At 27.4% G+C, this 21,065-nt stretch overlaps 1 protein-coding gene across 1 annotated transcript in view; it reads right to left on the bottom strand.

Annotated features, from left to right (window-relative positions):
• LOC129962028 (lachesin-like) overlaps positions 1-17,876 on the bottom strand; it is a 379,452-nt gene extending 361,576 nt beyond the window's left edge. Inside the window, exon 1 of the mRNA XM_056075705.1 lies at positions 17,342-17,876. Within this exon, the coding sequence (XP_055931680.1) occupies positions 17,342-17,447 (106 nt within the window). The 5' untranslated portion in view covers positions 17,448-17,876. The remainder of the gene's footprint in view (positions 1-17,341) is intronic.
• Positions 17,877-21,065: the final 3,189 nt, after the last annotated feature.

The following is a 21,065-nucleotide window of genomic DNA, read 5'->3' as shown; positions in this document are numbered from 1 at the left end:
AATAATATTATTTTGAACAAAAGTATTGTAATTCTGAACAGAGGTCAAATAATCTGTGAGACACATAAACTGGTATATTATTCTCGTAATTTGTACGCCACACCAATATGACAACATCTGATTCCCGATATTCGAAGTAGATAGAATAGTGTTTCTTCTTATGGGATACTGACATATTAGAAGCTATTCGAAAGGAGATCCTCATTTGAAATTTTCATAAATATTATGCACGATCTTTACGCTCTTATTCAAATCCTTGTACCATGAATGTTCGCATAAAAGTGTAGCTAAATCCAAAAAAGGAAGATTATCTCTATTTAAAGTGTTAATCCTACTTTTATCTTCATTTTTTTTTATTCTCATGCAAAAATTATCATTGCTATCTGTCTTTGACGACCAGCTGCTTTGCCGAAAATACATGTTGTGTTTAATTTCAATTTAATTTCTAAATAATAAGCTGATTTTATTATTCTCTAAATAAATTAATTTTAAGTATGAAATTATCAATGGCTTCAAAGCCTATTATATTAATAGTCTCAAGCCTGTGCTATTTATTGTTCACAAAAACCATCCAAATGGAATCAAGTTCCATAACTGCATAACGCTATTAAAGATATGATTATCCGATTCGTTTACTTTCTAAGTTCCGCGGTACTGTAGTTTGTCTTTATATTCCTCATGTTAATTTTTTTTTACTTAATAATCTATTTTACCTCATAATCTTTCTTCTTTAGCTTCCAAGAATGGAAGTAAATGCTTTACAAAACTGTGTAAGAAGTTTAAATTTTGGTGTAGAAATCGAATCTCTTTTTTAATTTCTGAAATTCAGAAAAAAAATTGCATAGCAACAAAAAAAATTAAAAAGACATTTAATTTTTAAAGTGGTGTAAGGGTTTAATCAACCTTTAGCAATAAAATTTTCAGGAGTTATCGCTAAAAAAATATCAATCTCGCTTAATTATTAATTTAAATTGCAATTAAAATTTCAATAAATCATATCAAGGTGGATTTTTCCACTCTTTGAAGTACTATCTATGCGAAATTTCTTAGCTTTAGGTAAAATGGTCTGCCTTGCAAACTGCCAACACTCACGCATCCTTTATTATTAGTAAAGGTAATGAATTAATAAAATTCCAAATACATATTAAATTTCAAAAATGACGAATTATACAAATATTTACTAACTGATAAACTGCTTTAGACAAAAGAACAACTTAGCTGTTTCGGTACGTTCGATTGTTATCCACGACCCTATTTATAGAGTGGAATACTCGGTGGTTTCATTTTTTTTTCTGGACGTTTACAAAAGATTAATTTATATATTCTGCAACTGAATTTAGTTTTAAATTAGGAATCTCTTACTATAGATGGATTTAGGTTTGACAGTTGAAAACTATATTCATGTTTGTTAAGTATGCTGCACGAAACAGAAACAACCGCAATCTCTTGCGCAACAGAAAAATAAAACATTCGAATTTCCACTCTGTTTTTATAATAACACTTATTTTCAATGTTTTAGCTGTTAATATTTCGAAGATGGTTATCAACTGTTTAGTATATATCATTCGAACAGAATTTTTAATTTTTCAAAATATGAATTGAATATCTTATAACCAATTGTAATTAAGAAAACGAAAATCTAATTTTTTTTTTTTCAAACAAGCATATATGTATTAATATATGCTTGTTTGTTCTGAATATATGAATGAATGTATGCTATGAATATGTTCTGAATATTTGTCTTTCTTTTTTTTTCTATTTAAAACAATGCAATTATTTTCACTGAATAAAATATTTAACAATTTAATTCTTCTTCCTGAATTGAAAATTTATAATCATTTAATTTCAACTATGTTTTAAAAAAGCTAAATATTGTGAACTTCATTGATATCTTCTTAACCACAAGTCTCAACTCGGTCCCTCATTCGGAATTTATACTGAATAACGGAACACCACAATAGCATAGACGAGAGCTATACTTGAGTCCTAAGGGTCATCAAGGATAGGAGATAGATACCCATACAATTTTTGTAAGTACCGAGGTAGGGAGAACCGATTACCATGCCGAAAATTTCTCGTCGTCATTTTTGAGGTGCCCCCCGGCGAGATATCTATTTAAACAAAGAAACAGGAACAGGTTGATTTAATTGCTGATCAAATTAAGTCATTTATATTATTTCAAAAAATTGATCTGTAATATAAATAAGCAATGACATTCTTACCCTGATCAATTTCTTATCCGACATTGCATTCTGCAATAAGATAAGAAATGGATCGTTAATCAGTGGAGCTTTTCTCTATAGTAAGAAGAATGAAACATGGTAGCTAACAATAAACTTTGTTATCAAACCAATTTCTTTGCAGTGAGTTTTCTATATTTACAGACGTTACGACTTTTAATTCAATTTCATTTGAGATATACACATGGTACATATGAATATACGTTCTTTGTGGAATCTTCTCCATCTTGTAGCTATTGTGGAGGAAAATGGGTTGAACTTTCTAGTCCAACCCATTTTGAAAGAAAATGTAACTCTCAAGAGACATCGGATGAAGCACTTTAACGAAAATAAATTAAGCAAGGTTCTTTTAAGAGGAGAAATTCGCTTTAACTTTTTGAGCTGGAATAGAGTAAGAAATCCAGTGCCACAAAACCAGGTGTAATTTTTCTTGCATAGCAAACAGAATGGAAATATACTTTCCATATGAGCGTTTGATCGCAAATTATCTTTCACCCCTAGATTTCATTTCAGCAACAAGACCAAAAACGCATATTAGTTGAAAATTTGTTGGTACAGTTTCATAACAAGTCGAACAAGTACAGGTTCATAGAATGAAACTCTTCATGAACTTGAAGACACTGGTTTTTCTCATCATATTTAATTTAATTAGCTCTCTTCTTTTCTAAGTTTGTGTCTAAGTTAAATAGTTAAATGTTGATTTATTTTTCTTTCTGGCTTCACTGATTTTGGCTATTAATACATTCAAGCATTTAGATCTAAAAATTTGTGTATGTGTGTCTTTTTTAGGCATGACCTATCTCATTCGATGATCATGCGTCAGAAAAATCTTAATATTAACTCATTTGATTTCATAACTACTTAATATGATTTTTTTTTCTTTCTTCTACTATTTGCAAATGCATAATATAATTTTCAAAATACCATTTTTCTCTCTTGCAAAATTTAAAAAAAAAAATGTCTGAAATAAAAAAAATCTTTGTTTCTTTCGAAGCATCTATTGATAATTCATTTTTTTCGTCTGTCGAAATAAGTATTAGGTTCTAAACAATCCATCAATTTAGCTATGAATCTCGCAAGGGATTGCAAATAGTTATTTACGCTAAATAGTTTGTTAGTCGCTTCTAAATGAGATTTCCACCACCATTTCATTTTCATTAAATTATCTCGAGAATTATGTTTGACAGCTTTTCATGTCGCCAAACAGAAAGTGCTACAGGAACACGAGAAACGGTATACAAGAAATAAATAAGTGCTACGAAATCGGCTCTCCAATTTTTAGAGTCTGTCATTTTCGTTCTGCCAAAATAAAAGTTCGCCCACTGCTTTTTAATTTTCGTTCCACTGTTATTTTAAATATTCCCCCATCCAATATCTGGGTAATTATTCATTTCTAGTGGAAATTTAATAAGAAGAGGAAATTTAATAATTATTTTGGTGTTATTTCAACGAATTTAAAGCAAGATTTCAAAGGGTTTTTTTTAGTTAATTTTGTCGAAGCTTAAATTTTCTGTTTTTTAACTCTTACTATGTACAATATCCTTATTTTTATATTATATATTATTAAATCATGCATCGATTTTAATAACTACACACCTTTAGTAACCAACCAGCTGATGGGCAGGGAAAATTGGTAATGATTAATTTCAATTACGTCTCTTTTTCATAAATTCCTAATTCCCTGAAAGACTTATTTTTAAATGCCGAATTTCGACATTAAAAACGTGCTTCTTCGATAGCTTTTTATATATTCTCTATATGGTGTGTACATGTTTGACAAGTCTTTACAATGGAATCCAACGATATCTTAATGTTTAAAAAAAACTCATGTGTCTGGATAATTTGTTTTAAACTATACAAAAACTTTTGCAGTTATGTAAATTCTTTTTGATTCCTCATATATACTGAACAGATAATTATTAGATGATTTCTACCTTAGCTCTCATTTACTCTAATAAATATCTGATGAAACAAGAAAATGAATTCAATTTTACAATAACCATGAAGCCAATTGATAAAAATTATATGAAAAAATATTTGTTTTTTAAATTGACAAAATACAGGAAACATTTTAAAGACAGTTAAATTTTTCCCATTGAAAAGACAATTTTTATTTTGTCATGTACGAAATATATAAAGATAACGATAACTTATTGTAATCTTCACAAAAAAAAAAAAAAAAAAAAAAAAAAAAAAAAAAAAAGATTTTGATAAATTTCTACGTTTCAAAACATCCTTAGTCCAAAAAACTCAATTTGAAATTCTTCATGACAATGAATACTGTGATCTGTATGGGTGAAATTTGGTATATGAATTTCGCATCAAATGTACAGATTTCTACTTCATTTTGAGCGAAATTCATTCAGAGAAAAATCTACTTGTCTCTGTGTTGGAATACAAGTGGACAGATAAAATGAAAAAAAACAAACAATGTAAGCAGTAAGATACATAAAATATGACGCACATAGCAATTTCTGAAATGCCTCTGGAGGTATCACATACGGCAAAAAATTCTTTCTGCACTTTGCAGACGGCATTAAATTTCTTCTGTGCAGACCGCAATGCTAAGCAGTCAGGTCTGCATGCTTGTAAACGCAATGAATTTTAGCATGTGATCTTGTGACTTTAATTGTAGTATTATGTAATTTTTTTTTTCTGTCAATCACGAAAAAGACCTATAAAATGGGAAATCAATTTTCTGACACAAATATATTAAACCGTAAGACAATAATTAATTGCCAAAAAATCTGACGCATGATTCAGTAAAAACGCGCAATACGCTATATATGCGTAACCATTGTTTGTCAATGTCATGCAATTAACACACGAGCAATGATTTTCTTTCCTAAATCACGAAGCACACGATTCTCACTCTCACTTGGGGGCACTCGCAGCAGCCTTGCCTAACATACGTTATTTCAGAGGCGGCGGAAAGAGAATGACAAACTTATTAGAAAGTATGTGGGAAACTTCAAAGGGATATATCCCACTGGTTTAAATTTTAAAATGGTGCACATGTCCCTGTCTCTTAAAACATATGTGTGTCAAAATTGATAACTAGTTCAAAGGGTCTAAAGAGAGTCTCATACACATGCATTTCACTTTATTAGTACTAGAATTATTTTAATTTCTATTATTAGAAGTAATACCAAATATTGAATTTGGATTTTAAAATTTCCGCAGGGAAGTAAAAATCCTAATTTTATTAACTATATTCTTCATTTCAATTTTTTTGTTTGTTTTATGCTATGTCTGTATTATATTGATTTCAAATTTCTTACAATTAATGAAATATAAATTTTTTTTACCACATTGTATCGTTTGTTAATGCATTCCTAATTTAATTATGCTAATAGAAACTTTTTCAAAATATTTTATTAATATTTGGAAAAACGTTTCTATTTCTTCACTTTCATTATAATTCCATCCATCACTATCCATAAGAATCAAATCGAATTTTGAATTTAGAATATTTTTAGCATTACTATTTGTGTAATTTTACTATCAATTAATTTTTACGAAAATGTTACGATTTTCTATTAATAACAATATATGATTTAAAAGTTTAGTTTTGGATTACAAAATATATTTTATTATTAACTAAATATCTTACGTAATATTTAATCATTCAATCAATTTTTAATCCTTACTATTATTTATGATAAATATAATTAATAGTTAATTATTCCCAGATTTTTTTTTATTTTTGATTATAAAGTTGATTGAAAAATATTTAATGGAAAAAATCTTTATTAAATCCAGGTTATTAAAATTATTTCAAAGTATCTATAAAATTTATAACAAATAAAATCTTAGAGCTTATATATATGCATGAACAGAAGAGAACGTTGCTATCAATGGCTTCAACAGAGTACTTTAAATACAAGTCTTGCAGTTGTTTGCACATGATATAAATTAGACTTTATTTATTGTAAATTCTATTAAATATTTTTTTTTTTACTTTTAAATAATTTTTAAAAAACATTCTTATTTGAAAGAACTTATGAAATAAATTCATTTTAAATATTTTTATTAGTCTTATTTCAAAACAGTCGCATTTAGTGATCAGTTGATTTGATAAGATTCATAGTAATTAAAAATTTTAATTAAATATTTTATATAATTTTATTTTAAAACTTTGTCAACAATTTTTTTCAAAAAAACTGCTTTTCTCTTTTTGGCTATGCATAATTTTCTATCTGTATATCTTTATATATGCTATTTTATCAAGTAAAAAGAAGCATTGTTTAAAAATAGATGCAATAAAAAAATTTTAATATCTCTATATTCAGGAATTAAGTATTGATTGTAAACTCAACAAATTTTTTTAAATACTGAAAGTATGCCTAATACAATCTATTAAAAATAGAAAAATGAGTCGGACCGTCATATATTTATCATAAAAAATATTAAAAAAAAATCCAAAACGAAGTAATAACAATGAAAAAGGTATCAATTTCATAATAAAATAAAATATCATAAAATATGCTAGAAACTGTTTTTTAAAAAAAATCATTAAGAATTCAGAAACAATTTTTTAACAAAATAATTAATGTCAATTAAAATATATAATTACTTAAATTTTAAAATGATTTAAAAATTATTTTTGTGCTGTTATATTTTCGAGAAGTTATGATAAAAAATTAAGGTCAAAATGTATCATGTTTTTTGAATTAATTAAAATTTAAAAAAAAAACTCACTGTGGAACGCAAATTCTCACTTTTCAAAATATTTGAGTCGAGTTTAGTAGCTTTACGCCAAACATGCTGCGTGTTTGGTCTTTAAATTAGGCCACCAGCACACACATATACATGATTATCATTAGTTGGAAAGAATCGATAAAAATTTGTTTGAGACATAAAACCGCAATGTATGAGACAGTGTTACACATCATCAACAAATACTTCTTTGTAGTTGATGTACATCATTAACTAATGTAGCAAATTTGTAAACCATTTATTACAAAAAGTATCTAAAATAGTTCGAATCTCGCATAAAAATTATTTTCCCTAATTCCTTTCATATTTCCATTATTTAAAAATGTTTGCACTTAAATGCTTTGCTTTGGCAATACACGAAGCCATTCAAATTTAATCCTTAAAATGTTGTATGTGTTTTTTCCCTTCTATTTAATTAGATAATACCTTCTGATGGTTAAACTTAAGTCTTCTGAACATTTTAAACGTTCTTTGATGTCGAGCAAATTTTCCCCCCAAGTATGATATCTGTAAATGATTTTAATACATAAATATAAAAATGATAGCGGAATTAGCGCAATGAATATAAAAATAACTGAAAAATTATTATTAAATTTGCTTATATATCTAGTTTAATATAAATATTTCTGATTAATAATAGCTGAAATATTAAAATTAAAATTATTATTACAATATAATTTGCGTTGATGAAAATGAAAATTCGTGTTTTCTTATCATAATAAATATAAGTCGCTAATATTTCAAATTTTCAATAAGAATTCGTAGCCATTTTCATTACAAAAATAAATTTCATATTAAATTAAATAAATCACAATGCAAGTGCAAATATTTTTTATCTGGAAAATATTTCATACGAAAACGTGTATACGGATTTCAAGATTCCTTTATAATAAATAAAGTTCTCTTTATAATTAGAAAAATAAATAACAATAATAATAATAATAAATCAAGACAAGGGTTTCCTTTTAAAAATGAAGAGAAATTTTGACATACTTCGATTTTAAAATATTTCAATTTAGAAGATGTATGCGAGATCGAATTAATAAGGTAAGAATAAGGTAAGTTATAATATATATATCTAAAGAATCCTTTAGATTTTAGTAAATTTTCGGCAACAAATATTGAAGATAAAAATAATAACGGAATTTATGATATTTGATCTTCACGAAATTTTAAATGCATCAATAATTAAACAATAGGAATTATATTGAATGAAATTTCATGCCTATGTTTATTAGCATAAACAGTTTCTGCATTGGTTATCAATGATAATCAATGCAGAAACTGTTAATCTCTAATGAAATCCGAAACCTATAAATATTACAACCTAAAGATATATTTTATTATTTCTTTTTTTTAATTTGTTATAATGAACAATGCAAAGAAACATCTAAGTTTCGTACAAATGTATAATCTAATTAATAATTTTTTGATGTTCAGACATACTAATTAGAAATGATATAAAATATTTGTTTAACCTAAGATACATTTAAATATATTTTTCTTCGTGTTAAATTGCGCTAGTTATAAATTAATGATAACATCAAAAAAATTTTAAAAAATTAATTATTGTCTATGTAATAAAAGAAACCTTAGTAATATGTCTTGCCTAATTAATAACTCTAATAAAACCACAAATTAAATGCAGAAATACTTAACATAATTTAAACAAGCGCAAGTATTTTTTCGAATTTAATTTTATTATAAGTTAAAGATCTTGTACTCCATTTAAAGAGAGATTTACTATTTTTTTTAACTCTTATGAATATTTTTACAACAATATGTATTATAACTCCAATTATCTATTATTTTTGAAAGAATACCTAGAGCCAACTTTTAATTAATTAGGCAATTTATATGACAGTATTATTGCGTTGTATTTGATGAGCAGCAGCTTTAATATGACATTACACAAGGACTAAGTTTTTACTGACCAGAATCTCTCGTGGAACATTTTTTTGTGTGTGTTTGTGTTACTAACTAGTCGCTTATGGCGAGGTGGGGGGGAAGGGGGGAGTCAGTTGCTTTACCGGAGATAATTATCTTAATTTTAATCAAATCGCTTAAACGTAATTTCGTGCCCATGATTTAATCAAGTTAGGCATTAAAAGAAATACTATTTTAATATCTTATATATGTTCAGTTCACTACAAAAATGAATTTCGTAATGCTGATTAGTCCCATGATATCACAGCGCTATTGAAATCAAATCGTACAATTCATTTCTCCTTTAACTTTCGCAGTATTGTAAATCCACTGTTTATCCGCGTTGATACTTACACAAATGTTACAAGAGAGTTCTTTCTTAGCTCTCAATAATAGAAAAAAATCGATCGATTTAAATATTTGATAATTCAATAAGTTTCAGGAAAATTATTTATTTTTTATTTTATTTCTACCAAAATGCAATCGATTGTTGGAAATTAGGATAAAAGACTGAAAATTATTAGCTGAAAAAAAAATCAAAGTTTTCGTTACTTTTAAACTGATATCAGTAAAATGATTATTTTTTGAAACTGCGTAAATATCATTTTTGTGCAATAATGCTTTCAGAATTTAGTTGTGAAGGCCTCAAAATTTACTTAGTATTTAAGTTGTATTAAAATTAGTAATTAGTGGTAGTAATTAGTAGTAAAATTAGTAAACTACTAGTTTAGTATTAAAATTGTAATCAAAATTTCGACCCATTGCTCCAAGTTGAATTACCCATGCTCCAAGGTAATCATACCAAATTTCATTGTTGTAGCTCAAACGGTCTAGCTCGTAGGGCTCCAGACAACATGCACATCCATCTTGATTAGTAGTAGATTTTTCGGATTGGTGCACGTAACTCATTATATTTATCATTAAAGAAATATTTCCACTCGAATTTTCTGTATCGGGAATTTTAGAACATTTAGTTATGTTTCATGTTTTTATTTAAGCACGGTTTGAACCATTAAGACAAGCTCTAAAACAATTGCGATGTGGCACCAAATTTTATATTTTATTCATTTTTTTAAAATTTTTTATTCATTTATTATTATTGTTTTTCTTTTTCTGCATAAGATTTTAAATATAATATGTTTTATTTTTATTTCATCACTTTTCGGTAGTGCAGGCCTGTTCTAAAATAGTTGTAATGTGACATAGAAATAAAATATTTATATGAGATACGAAATAAAATATAGGTATCATATCAATATAAATTTCTTTAAAATATATTTATTTTTTTTAGTAAAATGTTTCCATAATTTTTTTCGGGTAAATTTTTCTTTCCATCGCTATTTTCATTTGAGAAGATTTGTTGTTGATTATGATCTCGTGTCCGCTTTACCACGAAAAGGGGGTGCAGTAGCTTCTGAGGGTAAAGACCAATGATCCCCCAAGGGCAGAAGACTCACTTTTAACTTATATGAAGATGAAACTCGCCCATTCGATTGCACAGCCCCTTTTTACAGGGGGGAGGGGGCACATTCACACACCTCACGGACAGAACACACATGAAGAACAATCATGCCCGAACCGGGATGCCCGGATCACGGGGAAGATGCGCTACCCCTATGCAAGGAAGCCGGCAAAAGATTTGTTATCTTCATTTTTTTATTATTTAGAAATTAAGAGAAACGCTCATAATAGAAGAAAGAAACGATGCATTTTAAATTAATAAGTGGGTGAATTTAATTGAATTGTATTATGTTAAAATGTTTCTAACTTCTATTCTCCTTACAAAAGTCGAATGATACAAAATAAGAATGGCTTAAGAAAGCTTTGCCCTTTCCTATAAAAAATATGGATGTATTTATGTTGAAACGGAAAAGAATAAAACTATATCTGGAATGAGTCGTTTTTGCTTTATTTTGTGAAATAATTTGAGATTTTTTCATTACATTGACATATGCATTGAAATTTTCTAGCAACAATAAGAAATGGGAAATTAAAAGTTAGATTTACTTAATACTCCGATTTTTGAATCTGTTATAACATCAGGAAACAAATGATATGTATTTTTGTTAAGAAGAAATTTTTTCAGAAAGAAAAGAGAAATAATTTCAACAAACAAAATTTTGTTCTTTAATTTCAATAATCTCTATTAATATCGTAATAAATTATACTTGTATGATAATACTTGATGAAAAATTATTCCGATGATGTATATTATTATTATTATTACATGTAAATGGATTTCTTATCCCTTTGGTTTCGAAAGTTCTTGAAGGAAGTCTATAAATTATCATAAATATTTTTTTTCATTTATTAATAATAACATTTTTAATCTAAAATCTATAAAAAGAAATAATATTTTCTCATTTTCATTGAAAATATGTTTCTCCAGACTATTTATTTTTATTTCATCAACTACGAAATGTCTTTTTAAATAACAAAAGAATCAAAATTTTATGACATAAAAATAAAAATAAAACATTTCAAATATTTTCTGCTGTTTAACTTCTTTAACCTGCAATTAGGAGGAGCGAAACTATCTTTTGCTTTGGGAATTCCATCTTGCTAGAATTAAAATGTTAATTTAATACTTTTTCCCCCTACCAATTTTGAATGAGCTTAAATGATTCAATAATCTATTGTCTCCTAAGCCCATTATGTAAGCGATAATTCTCCAGTTTTTCATTTTTTAATGCTTAGCCTTTCACATTTTTGTTTACTTTTCAAATGATTCGAATACCAATTTTCATTTCTTTCTAGATTACTACAGTTACAAGAATTTTTTTTTAAACAAGGGAGAGCACAAGAGGAATTTATTTTAGTGCGATGACTAAAAATATAAAAAGAAAAAGTAGAAGTTAAATCCTTCGTAAATATTTGTTACATTTTAACGTTTACTTTCTTTCATGAATTGGAAACTAAATTTTGTTACTACATTTTCATATTGATCGAAATTCTATTCAGCGATTTGAATGCATTTTAAAACAATTATTTCATTTTCAAATTTTTTCTTTTTTTATATGTTAAAAAAATCTAGTTAAAAATTGAATGAAAAAATCTGCATCTTTATTGCTTTACATAAAAGAATACAATTTATCTATTTGTTTAAAAGTTAACATTCGACAATCCGAATTTTTCCTTTATATTTTAACCGTAGCATATTAATTTTTATATCCAACATTATAACACAAGAGAATATTATTTTATGAAAATACAATTAATTGCAACACATTTCCCTGGATTTGTCACCGGGTTTTAATATTTTTTTTTCTAATTGTCTTCGTGATATGCATAAGAATTTATGATTGCACAAATATAATTTGTGACAGCACTTTCTATAGTTGTCGTGAAATTGGAATTAATTTCTTTGCATTATCAAACCTTATACCGCATTTTTTATTAATAATTTCATTATATTAACAGTTTCGCCATGAATACATAATTTTTAATAGTATTTGTTATTTGAGTTTATAAATTCGACTGATCTTCAAATTAGAGTTCATCAAGAATTCTCCATAATGAATTTAGATTGACTTAACAAATGCTAATTATCCTATCATCAAATATTCATAACTTTATAAAACATATCTCTGCATTTTTATTTCAAATTTGTAATTATTTAATTTTATGAGATCAAATTTAAGATTTCATCTTTTCTTTCAGATCCAATGGATAATTAGAAATTTTTAAATATACTATTTCAAAAGTTTTTGATTTAAGATTTAATCCCCCAAACGTCTCGTTTTTAGATTATTTTATAGTTTAATGAGGTAATTTGCTGTTAAAAGACGCAGATTTAAGTCTTGTTTTAAAATGCAAACACATGTTAAAACAAAATTTGCTGTAAAGTCCATAAAAGCATGAATTTCCTAAGATTTAATGAGGTAATTTACAGTTAAAAGACTTAGGTTTAAGTAATATTTTTGAGTGTAAACAGCTTTTAATACAAAATTTGTCGAAAAGTACATAAAAGTATGAAATTCTTTACCATTTCAAATGATATTCATTGCTTGAAGGATTTAATATACGAATACATTTATATTACGAATATATCTGAGAACAGAAGAGTAACACGCTTACTTCTTCCATAGAACACATAATTGTATGCATATTTTATGCAAAGAGAGTCGATGTATATATGAAAAGAACGTGATTCTTAACGTGGTATAAATTTTAAATAGAATAACTTATTTCTGGAAGTGTATATTTTAAAAATACTTTTACATCTCCAGTAAACATTTCTCAACAGACACATTGGGAGTGATTTTAAAGTTTAAATTCATTTATATTAGAAAACTAATGGTAAAATTTGCACTGATAAAATGTAATTAAAAACGTGATGTTACTCAATTATCTCTAAAAGATTGAAAATGTCGTGTTATTTAATATGTAAGTAGATTTTACTGATAATTTTTTAGGGACATATACAATTTAAAATGTTAGATATTTTGAAAATGTAAAAACAATGAAAAATGTAAATTAAGATTTTACCTAATTTAACACGCAATGCTATTTTGCTAGTCTATACAGGCATGAATGTTTTGAAATAAATACGAATTTGCAAAAGATTTATAAGTTCAGTTACATTTAAGAAGCAGAAATAAATAAATAATAATTTTAAAAACTTTTGATATAAAATAAATATATGATCACTGACAAATTATTGATAAATTGCCATTTGAATTGTAAATACAAGTTTTTAAAAGATACAAGAAAACTGATTAACTTATCTTAATCATTTGCATTATTATGTAAATATATTTGAAGAAAAAACTAAGAAAAGAGGTTTTCTATTGTTATAAGTTTAAATGCATTCGCTCATCATATTTAAATATTCTAATCATACTTCTTGCATATATACGATGTACTTAATGTGTCTGCATTCTTTTATCACATTTAAAGATTCGAAGAATATTTTTATGTGTGTGTGCAAAATAATTTTATGAGCGTTTTCTTTCATCAAATTCAAATATTTTATTTATAATCATTCCCCGTAGTATTATATCTTCACCTATTCGTTTTATACAAATGATGAATCTGAATGCAAAATTTAGATTTTAAAATGCAATTAGTTTTAAATTGTTGCATTTTTTATGTCAAATTTAAAAGTTCAACAAACTTCGATTCGAAATTTAAATGATTGTAGGGCCTATGAAAACAATAATTGTTACTACATCTGTGGGACACAATTTATTGAAATCTACTAAATGGGGAAAAAATGTTATAAAAAAATTTCAAAGGAAATAATATATTAACTTTTACCTGAAAATTTTTGTGATTGTTTAAGCATCGAATTCAGATTTTGTCCATTTTAATACAAATTTCCATAATTTTGACAAATTCAGATTTTATAAATCTGCATGGTTTAGTCAGCATAACAAGTTTCGATGCATTTTGTTCTATTTTTTCTGTTTTATCATTTACAAATACCATTCAGCTTCATCTTAAAATTATATATTTTCAATCATTTTAAAAAGTTATTTAATTTATACAAACTTACTTTAAATGAAAATAATTCATTTTTTTTATTTTAATTTATTATTACTTATTTGGTGTGCTCAATTAAAAGCTCAATTCTTTGTGCCAATGATTTTGCAAATTCTTTCTATACCATTTGAATACAAAACATATCTCGTTCAAATCTGTTTATAAGGCTATTCAGTCCTCACTTTTTTTAGTTTCCACAACTTGTTACATTCGTCAATTTTCGAATTGCATCAAAAAATTTCTTCCAAATAAATATATTTTCATGACTATTCGAAATCAAGTCTAACTAGATAGACTTGATTATTACATAGTAGACTTGATTGCATAGATTATTACATACTGATGATTAATAATATTTTAATCGGGATTCATTTTCAGACAAAAACTTTATCCATGATTACTATGACATTAAATGACATTATAAAAATCGAATTATTCACTGAAAAAAGTTTTAAAATAAAATTTGATTATTTCAAAATGTTTAACACATTTCTGTTGTCGCTGTTTATTCAAAGATATGCAATGTGGGAATCATTTTAATGCTATTTCATAGATAATATCAGAAAATGTAATTTCACAGACACATTTTATCAAACAATTTCAAAATGTCATTAGATAAGCTTAATATATCTTTCATAATTTTATCTAATTCCTCTAATTTAGAATTCTAAATTATTCGTCTATTCTCTGTTACATTCTTTAGAATATAAAATTAAATATATTTCTCATTAATTAATTTATAATTGTATTAATTTTTTTTATAATTTATAAAAAGTGCATTAATTTATAGATGCAACATCTATAAATGGTTTTGTTAAATAAGTTAAACTCATCCTATTAATTCAGGATAGAAAATTACAGCTTACAATTATTGGAAAACTTTTCAGCCCGATGAAATATAAAGCGGGATATTTTCATTCCAAATAACTTATTTAAAGAATTCATGGATTTTCTTTATTTAGAAAATTTCGATATTTTATATAATATAAATGCTCTGTGTTAATTTATAGATGTAGCCTTTTTGAAAGGTTTCGTAAAATAAAATTAAGTCGTTCTATTAATCTAATATATGAAAAATACAGTTTAAACTTATTATACAAAAGCTTTCCCACATCACGAATTATAATTAGGATTTTTTTTCCAAATAACGTATTTTAAGAATTCATGGAAATTCTTTATTTAAGAAACCTTGCAATTTTATATAACTTGCAAAATTCTTTGCGTTAATTCATAGATGCAGCTACTTTAAATGGCTTTGCAAAATAAGTCAATCATTTTATTAATCCAGATCAAAAAATTACAATTTACACTTATTATACAAAATCTTTTCAACATCATGAATTCATTGGAATATTTTTATCCCAAATAACGTATTTTAAGAATTCATTGATTTTCTTTATTTAGAAAACTTCTCAATTTTAAATAAATTATAAAATCTTTGCTTTAATTTATAGATGCTGTTTCTTTAAATGGCTTTGCAAAATCAGTTAAAATCATTTTACTAATTCACTGCATAAAATTACACAATTGGGAAATATTGTTCTAAAACTTTTCAGCGCGATGAAGCACAATTCGGAATATTTTTATCTCAAATAACTTATTTTAAGAATTCATGGATATTCTTTAAGAAACTTCGCAATTTTATATAATTTATAAAAATTTTGCATTCATTTATGTATACAGCTTCTATAAATAGCTTTGCAAAATAAATCAAAATCATTCTACTAATTCAATGCAGAAAATTATAATTTACAATTATTACACGAAAGATTTTCAACATGCTGAAGTAAAATTCGGATTTTTGTCCTAAATAACGTATTTTAAGAATTCATGCATATTTATTTAGAAAACTTTGAAAGTTTATATTACTTTCTATAAATGTTATTGCAAAATAAATTTAAATCATTCTATTAATCCAACAAAAAAATTACAATTTATAATTCATGATGTGGAAAAGATTTTGTATTATAATTCGGAATACTTTTATCCCAAATAACGTATTTAAGAATTCATAAATATTATTTATTTAGGGAAATTCGCTTTTTTTTCTCACAAATTCATTTAATAGAGAAAATTATGCTTTTCGATGAAGATTTCAAGATATATCAATATCTGAAATTCCTTTAACATCGTTCTTTCCTGTCAAAGTTCCGATCTTATTTCGATACGATATTTCCACCAGAGCGATCCAAAATCATAGCTCTCAAGTCTATTACGTTCATCCGCGCATAAAATTCGTCATCAATAATAACTAAAAGAAGAAGACTATTTAAGAACTATTTAAGAATTCATAAATATTATTTATTTAGGGAAATTCGCTTTTTTTTCTCACAAATTCATTTAATAGAGAAAATTATGCTTTTCGATGAAGATTTCAAGATATATCAATATCTGAAATTCCTTTAACATCGTTCTTTCCTGTCAAAGTTCCGATCTTATTTCGATACGATATTTCCACCAGAGCGATCCAAAATCATAGCTCTCAAGTCTATTACGTTCATCCGCGCATAAAATTCGTCATCAATAATAACTAAAAGAAGAAGACTATTTAAGAACTATTTAAGAATTCATAAATATTATTTATTTAGGGAAATTCGCTTTTTTTCTCACAAATTCATTTAATAGAGAAAATTATGCTTTTCGATGAAGATTTCAAGATATATCAATATCTGAAATTCCTTTAACATCGTTCTTTCCTGTCAAAGTTCCGATCTTATTTCGATACGATATTTCCACCAGAGCGATCCAAAATCATAGCTCTCAAGTCTATTACGTTCATCCGCGCATAAAATTCGTCATCAATAATAACTAAAACCTGATTCTCTTTGATATTAGATCCAGAGCCCATTTTTCAGGTTCCCCAAGTTTCGTCCCCAGCTTCACGGCATCGGCATTTTCTGTCTTCCCAGATAAGAGAGAAAAAAATAAATAAATAAAAAGCAGTCGAAGCAAAAATAACGATGTAAACTTACCTGATATCACCACGAGCAGCAGCAGGAACGAAAGCGATCCCATCGAAAGAAATATGTTCATTTGGTGCCGGTCGTTACCGGCTGATAGCACTGATGATGTCGGCATATCACAGGTTGTCCTGCGAACTTATGACGGAGATGTCCTTGATGCTTATAAAATGGAAACGGCGAAGCATTTAGAAAGGAATAAGCAAAGATTCATCCACATCGTGAGGAGAATTAAATAAAGTTTAGTGAATCAAGTTGGCTTCTTCGAGAAGATTTCAGAAGCCCTTAATAGTTTTAAGCCGCTGCTGATTTTTTCCCCCCAGATGACGAGACTTAGAGTATCTTCGTCAATTTATAAGTCAGTTTTTCCGGAAAAATCACTGAAGGGAAGGTATTCCCCTAATGTATTTGTTTTTACAGATACATCAAACAGCTCAAATCAGAAATATTTCTGTACATATAATTTGTTTTATTTTCATCAGAAGGTGAATTATTTGACTAATTTAATTTCTTTTAGACTTTTTTTTATCTCTGTATTATTCCAGATATTTACCATAAAAGACTTTCTTGAAGCAAATATTTCCTCACCTTTAACTTTCCGACTAAAGAAGAGTTTACTTTTCAAAAATTGTCAAAATGTAATGTTTTATAATGTATCTCGTCGTTAAATCAAATTGATTTTTCAATTAATGTATTTATCACTAATGTTTAAACTCAAAGAATACTTCAGGAATAATAGAGTTTCAGTATTGCAGGAAATTATCTGCCGACAATGGATTAATCCACATAATTTTCTTCAAATTATAAACCATATTGGTACAAAATGTTTGCTTATAAGCCACTCAGAAAAAACTTCCATCATGTTTTATAACTTAAATTATAAATGCTTGTGGAAAACTGTGACTTTTTGCCAACAGTCGGGTTTTTTCTCAAATATAAGAAAGTATTGAAAAGATATATCGGATAAAGAATACTTCTTACCAACTACAAATAAAACCACTGTCTTTGCTACAGTTATAGACCAGATCAACCATAAAACAACCAAATTATAGTTATCCACTCTTTTGTTGTCGAAAATTCAATTCAACAGAATTTAAATAGTTTTCCGTATTCTATAATATTCTTTTCGCCAACAACACTCGGATAATTAATTGGTCTGGTTAGACAGCCAATGAACGCACCATCGCAGTCCAGCTGATATCCGTAACACAAACACTCTCCGCGCTTCTTCAGCACAAGGCGCACATGGCAATCGGCAAGCGGAGAGAAACGTGGGGCGGCGCCGGGACTAGCTGTAGAGAAGCCCCGTTCCTACTCGGTCGGATGTTTCCCACGCAATGAGGGCCCTTCTCAGCGTAGGAGTGGGGCGCGCATGACAGCGTTCATCTCTCGATCTCGACTTTCGCCCCGTTTTCCTCTCTTTATCTCGTTGCGTCTTGAAAAGCCCCGCGAAGCACCTTCGGCCAGACAGGAGTTTTGTTGGTCACTGCGCTTCGTCGGAGATGAGACTTGATGCCCTCTTGTCCCGGATGAGATTGGACGGGCAGCGTTTTTCAGTTTGTTGGAATTAGAGGAGTGTTCTTCGGAAAGAGGAGAAGGAAAAAAAAGCAGTTAATCGAAATAAATATTTTCGTTTGTTGGAATTTTTCACTATTTGGAGCTTTTAAATTCTTTTGCTCATAGATTACTTTAACTAAAGATGGTTCTTAGGTGAAAATTTTCGCAATTAACGTTGGATTCAAATCTTAAGGGAATTAAAACATGGGACATTTTAATTAAAATATTTAATGAGCCGTTAAAAATGAGTAAAAAATGTCTTATTAGATAGAATACGGATTTTTTTTTGTTAATATGAAATATAGTTAATAATAGCATATGCATTAATTTCATTTATTTATATGTAAGTACTTATCGCTCAAATATTTAATTTAGTTCCATAAATGAAAAATGGAAATTTTATATAGTGACTGCGATTTATTGGGAATGCGATTTGATGCCTTCTTGTTCCATGTGAGATTGGCCGGGAAGCGATTTTCAAATTGTTGGAATTAGTGTTTTTCAAAAAGTGAAGGAAAAAACAGTTAATAGAAAACTTTTTATTTTGCTTGGTTTCACTATTTGAGGCTTTAAAATTATTTTGCACAGTGTAAATTTTGTCTAAGGAGGATTATTAAGGTTTCGCAGAAGTTATGTTGCATGACAAACATAAAGTAATGAAGATATACGGCATTTTAATTAAAAGTAATAATGAACAGTTAAAGACGAAAGAAATTTTTCTCGACTTAAAGAATATTATCTTGTTTTTGTTAATATAAAATATAACTACTGTATAACTCTTATATACTGTAGTACAGTGTGTGTGTATATATATATATATATATATATATATATATCCGGTATAGTAGTACAGTGTATATATTTATCTGTAAATGTAAATCACTCGCATATTACTCCTGATCAATAAATGAAAAACCAAAAATGTATTTAGTAACTGTGAATCCTCCGAGATATTAGATATACTTTTTGTTCCATATGAGATTAAAGGGGAATGGTTTTTAATTTTATCGGAATGACAGGAGTATTTTCGATGTTTAGTTAAATGGATAGATTGTCTCAGTTATTTGAATTTTTACTATTTAGCTTAAAATCCTTTTTAGGACATACAGTTTTATCAGAAACAATATTTATGGAATGGTTACAATATGATAAATGATGTCTATACATATCAAATAGTTAAAAAAAATTCGTCACCATGTCTTAAAAAAAACTTAGCGCCGGCACCTGGCATAGGGATAATTTGTCTTCCCCGTGCTCTGGGCATCCCGGGTTCTAATCCCGGTTCGGGCATGTTTGTTCTTCTTTATTCTATCTGTGAGGTGTATGAATGTTAAAAGAGGTTGTAAAAAGATATTGAGCAAGCGAATATCACGAATGGGTAGCTAAGACTTAATCTTGGCCCTAAATGGCGCTGCTGTATCAAGAGACGCTCTCTCGGCTTAAAATCTCTGATTTCGTCAGCTGGCTTGTCTATGAAAAGTGCCATAAGATAAAACAACAACAGAACGCTTAATGATAATTAAACTCCTTTTTAATTGTTTGTCACTGAACAAAATGATTAAAGTGACCCCGATCAGACCCATTTTGAGACGATTCCAGTTGTCATATTTTATTGAAACTTGGTTTAAAATTTGTATGGACCATTGGGAATAGAGAAATGCTAGTAATAATAATTATCTAATGGTTAAAATTGAAACAGAGATTTTCATGCAATACAGAAAGACGATTATACATATTAACAAGGTTTAAAAATGGGTCGAAGGGTCGAACTTTATTCATCAAATTTTTTATGGGAAATGCAGAAATAGTTCAGTTGTACTACGAGAATATCGACATTTGAAAGGTTTATGAAAATATCTATATCGAAAAATAGACTGAAAAGAATTTTTTTTTAATTTAGAGACATTGTATAATTGAGTATGTTACCAAAAAGTAGATAGTAACAGATTTCAATGAAAGTGTAAAAGAAATCGCTTCTACTATTGTTCAAATAGCACACAGTTCACCATTAGTCTTCGACAAGTGCTCTAATGGAATCAAATTGTCTTTCTCTTGCTCTGTAACATGAAAGGTTTTGCGACTCATTTTAGTAAGACATCTATTTAACAAGGTCAATTTGGTGAACCTGGTACCACACATTTTTTTTTTTTTTTGGTCAGATGAGGTGTATTTACCCTAA

The sequence above is a fragment of the Argiope bruennichi genome, chromosome 2 (genome assembly GCF_947563725.1).
Source record: "Argiope bruennichi chromosome 2, qqArgBrue1.1, whole genome shotgun sequence".
In the NCBI taxonomy this organism is placed as follows: Eukaryota; Metazoa; Arthropoda; class Arachnida; order Araneae; family Araneidae; genus Argiope; species Argiope bruennichi.
The sequence above is the reverse complement of the archived record's forward strand: the minus strand, read 5'-3'. Positions and strand labels throughout refer to the sequence as shown.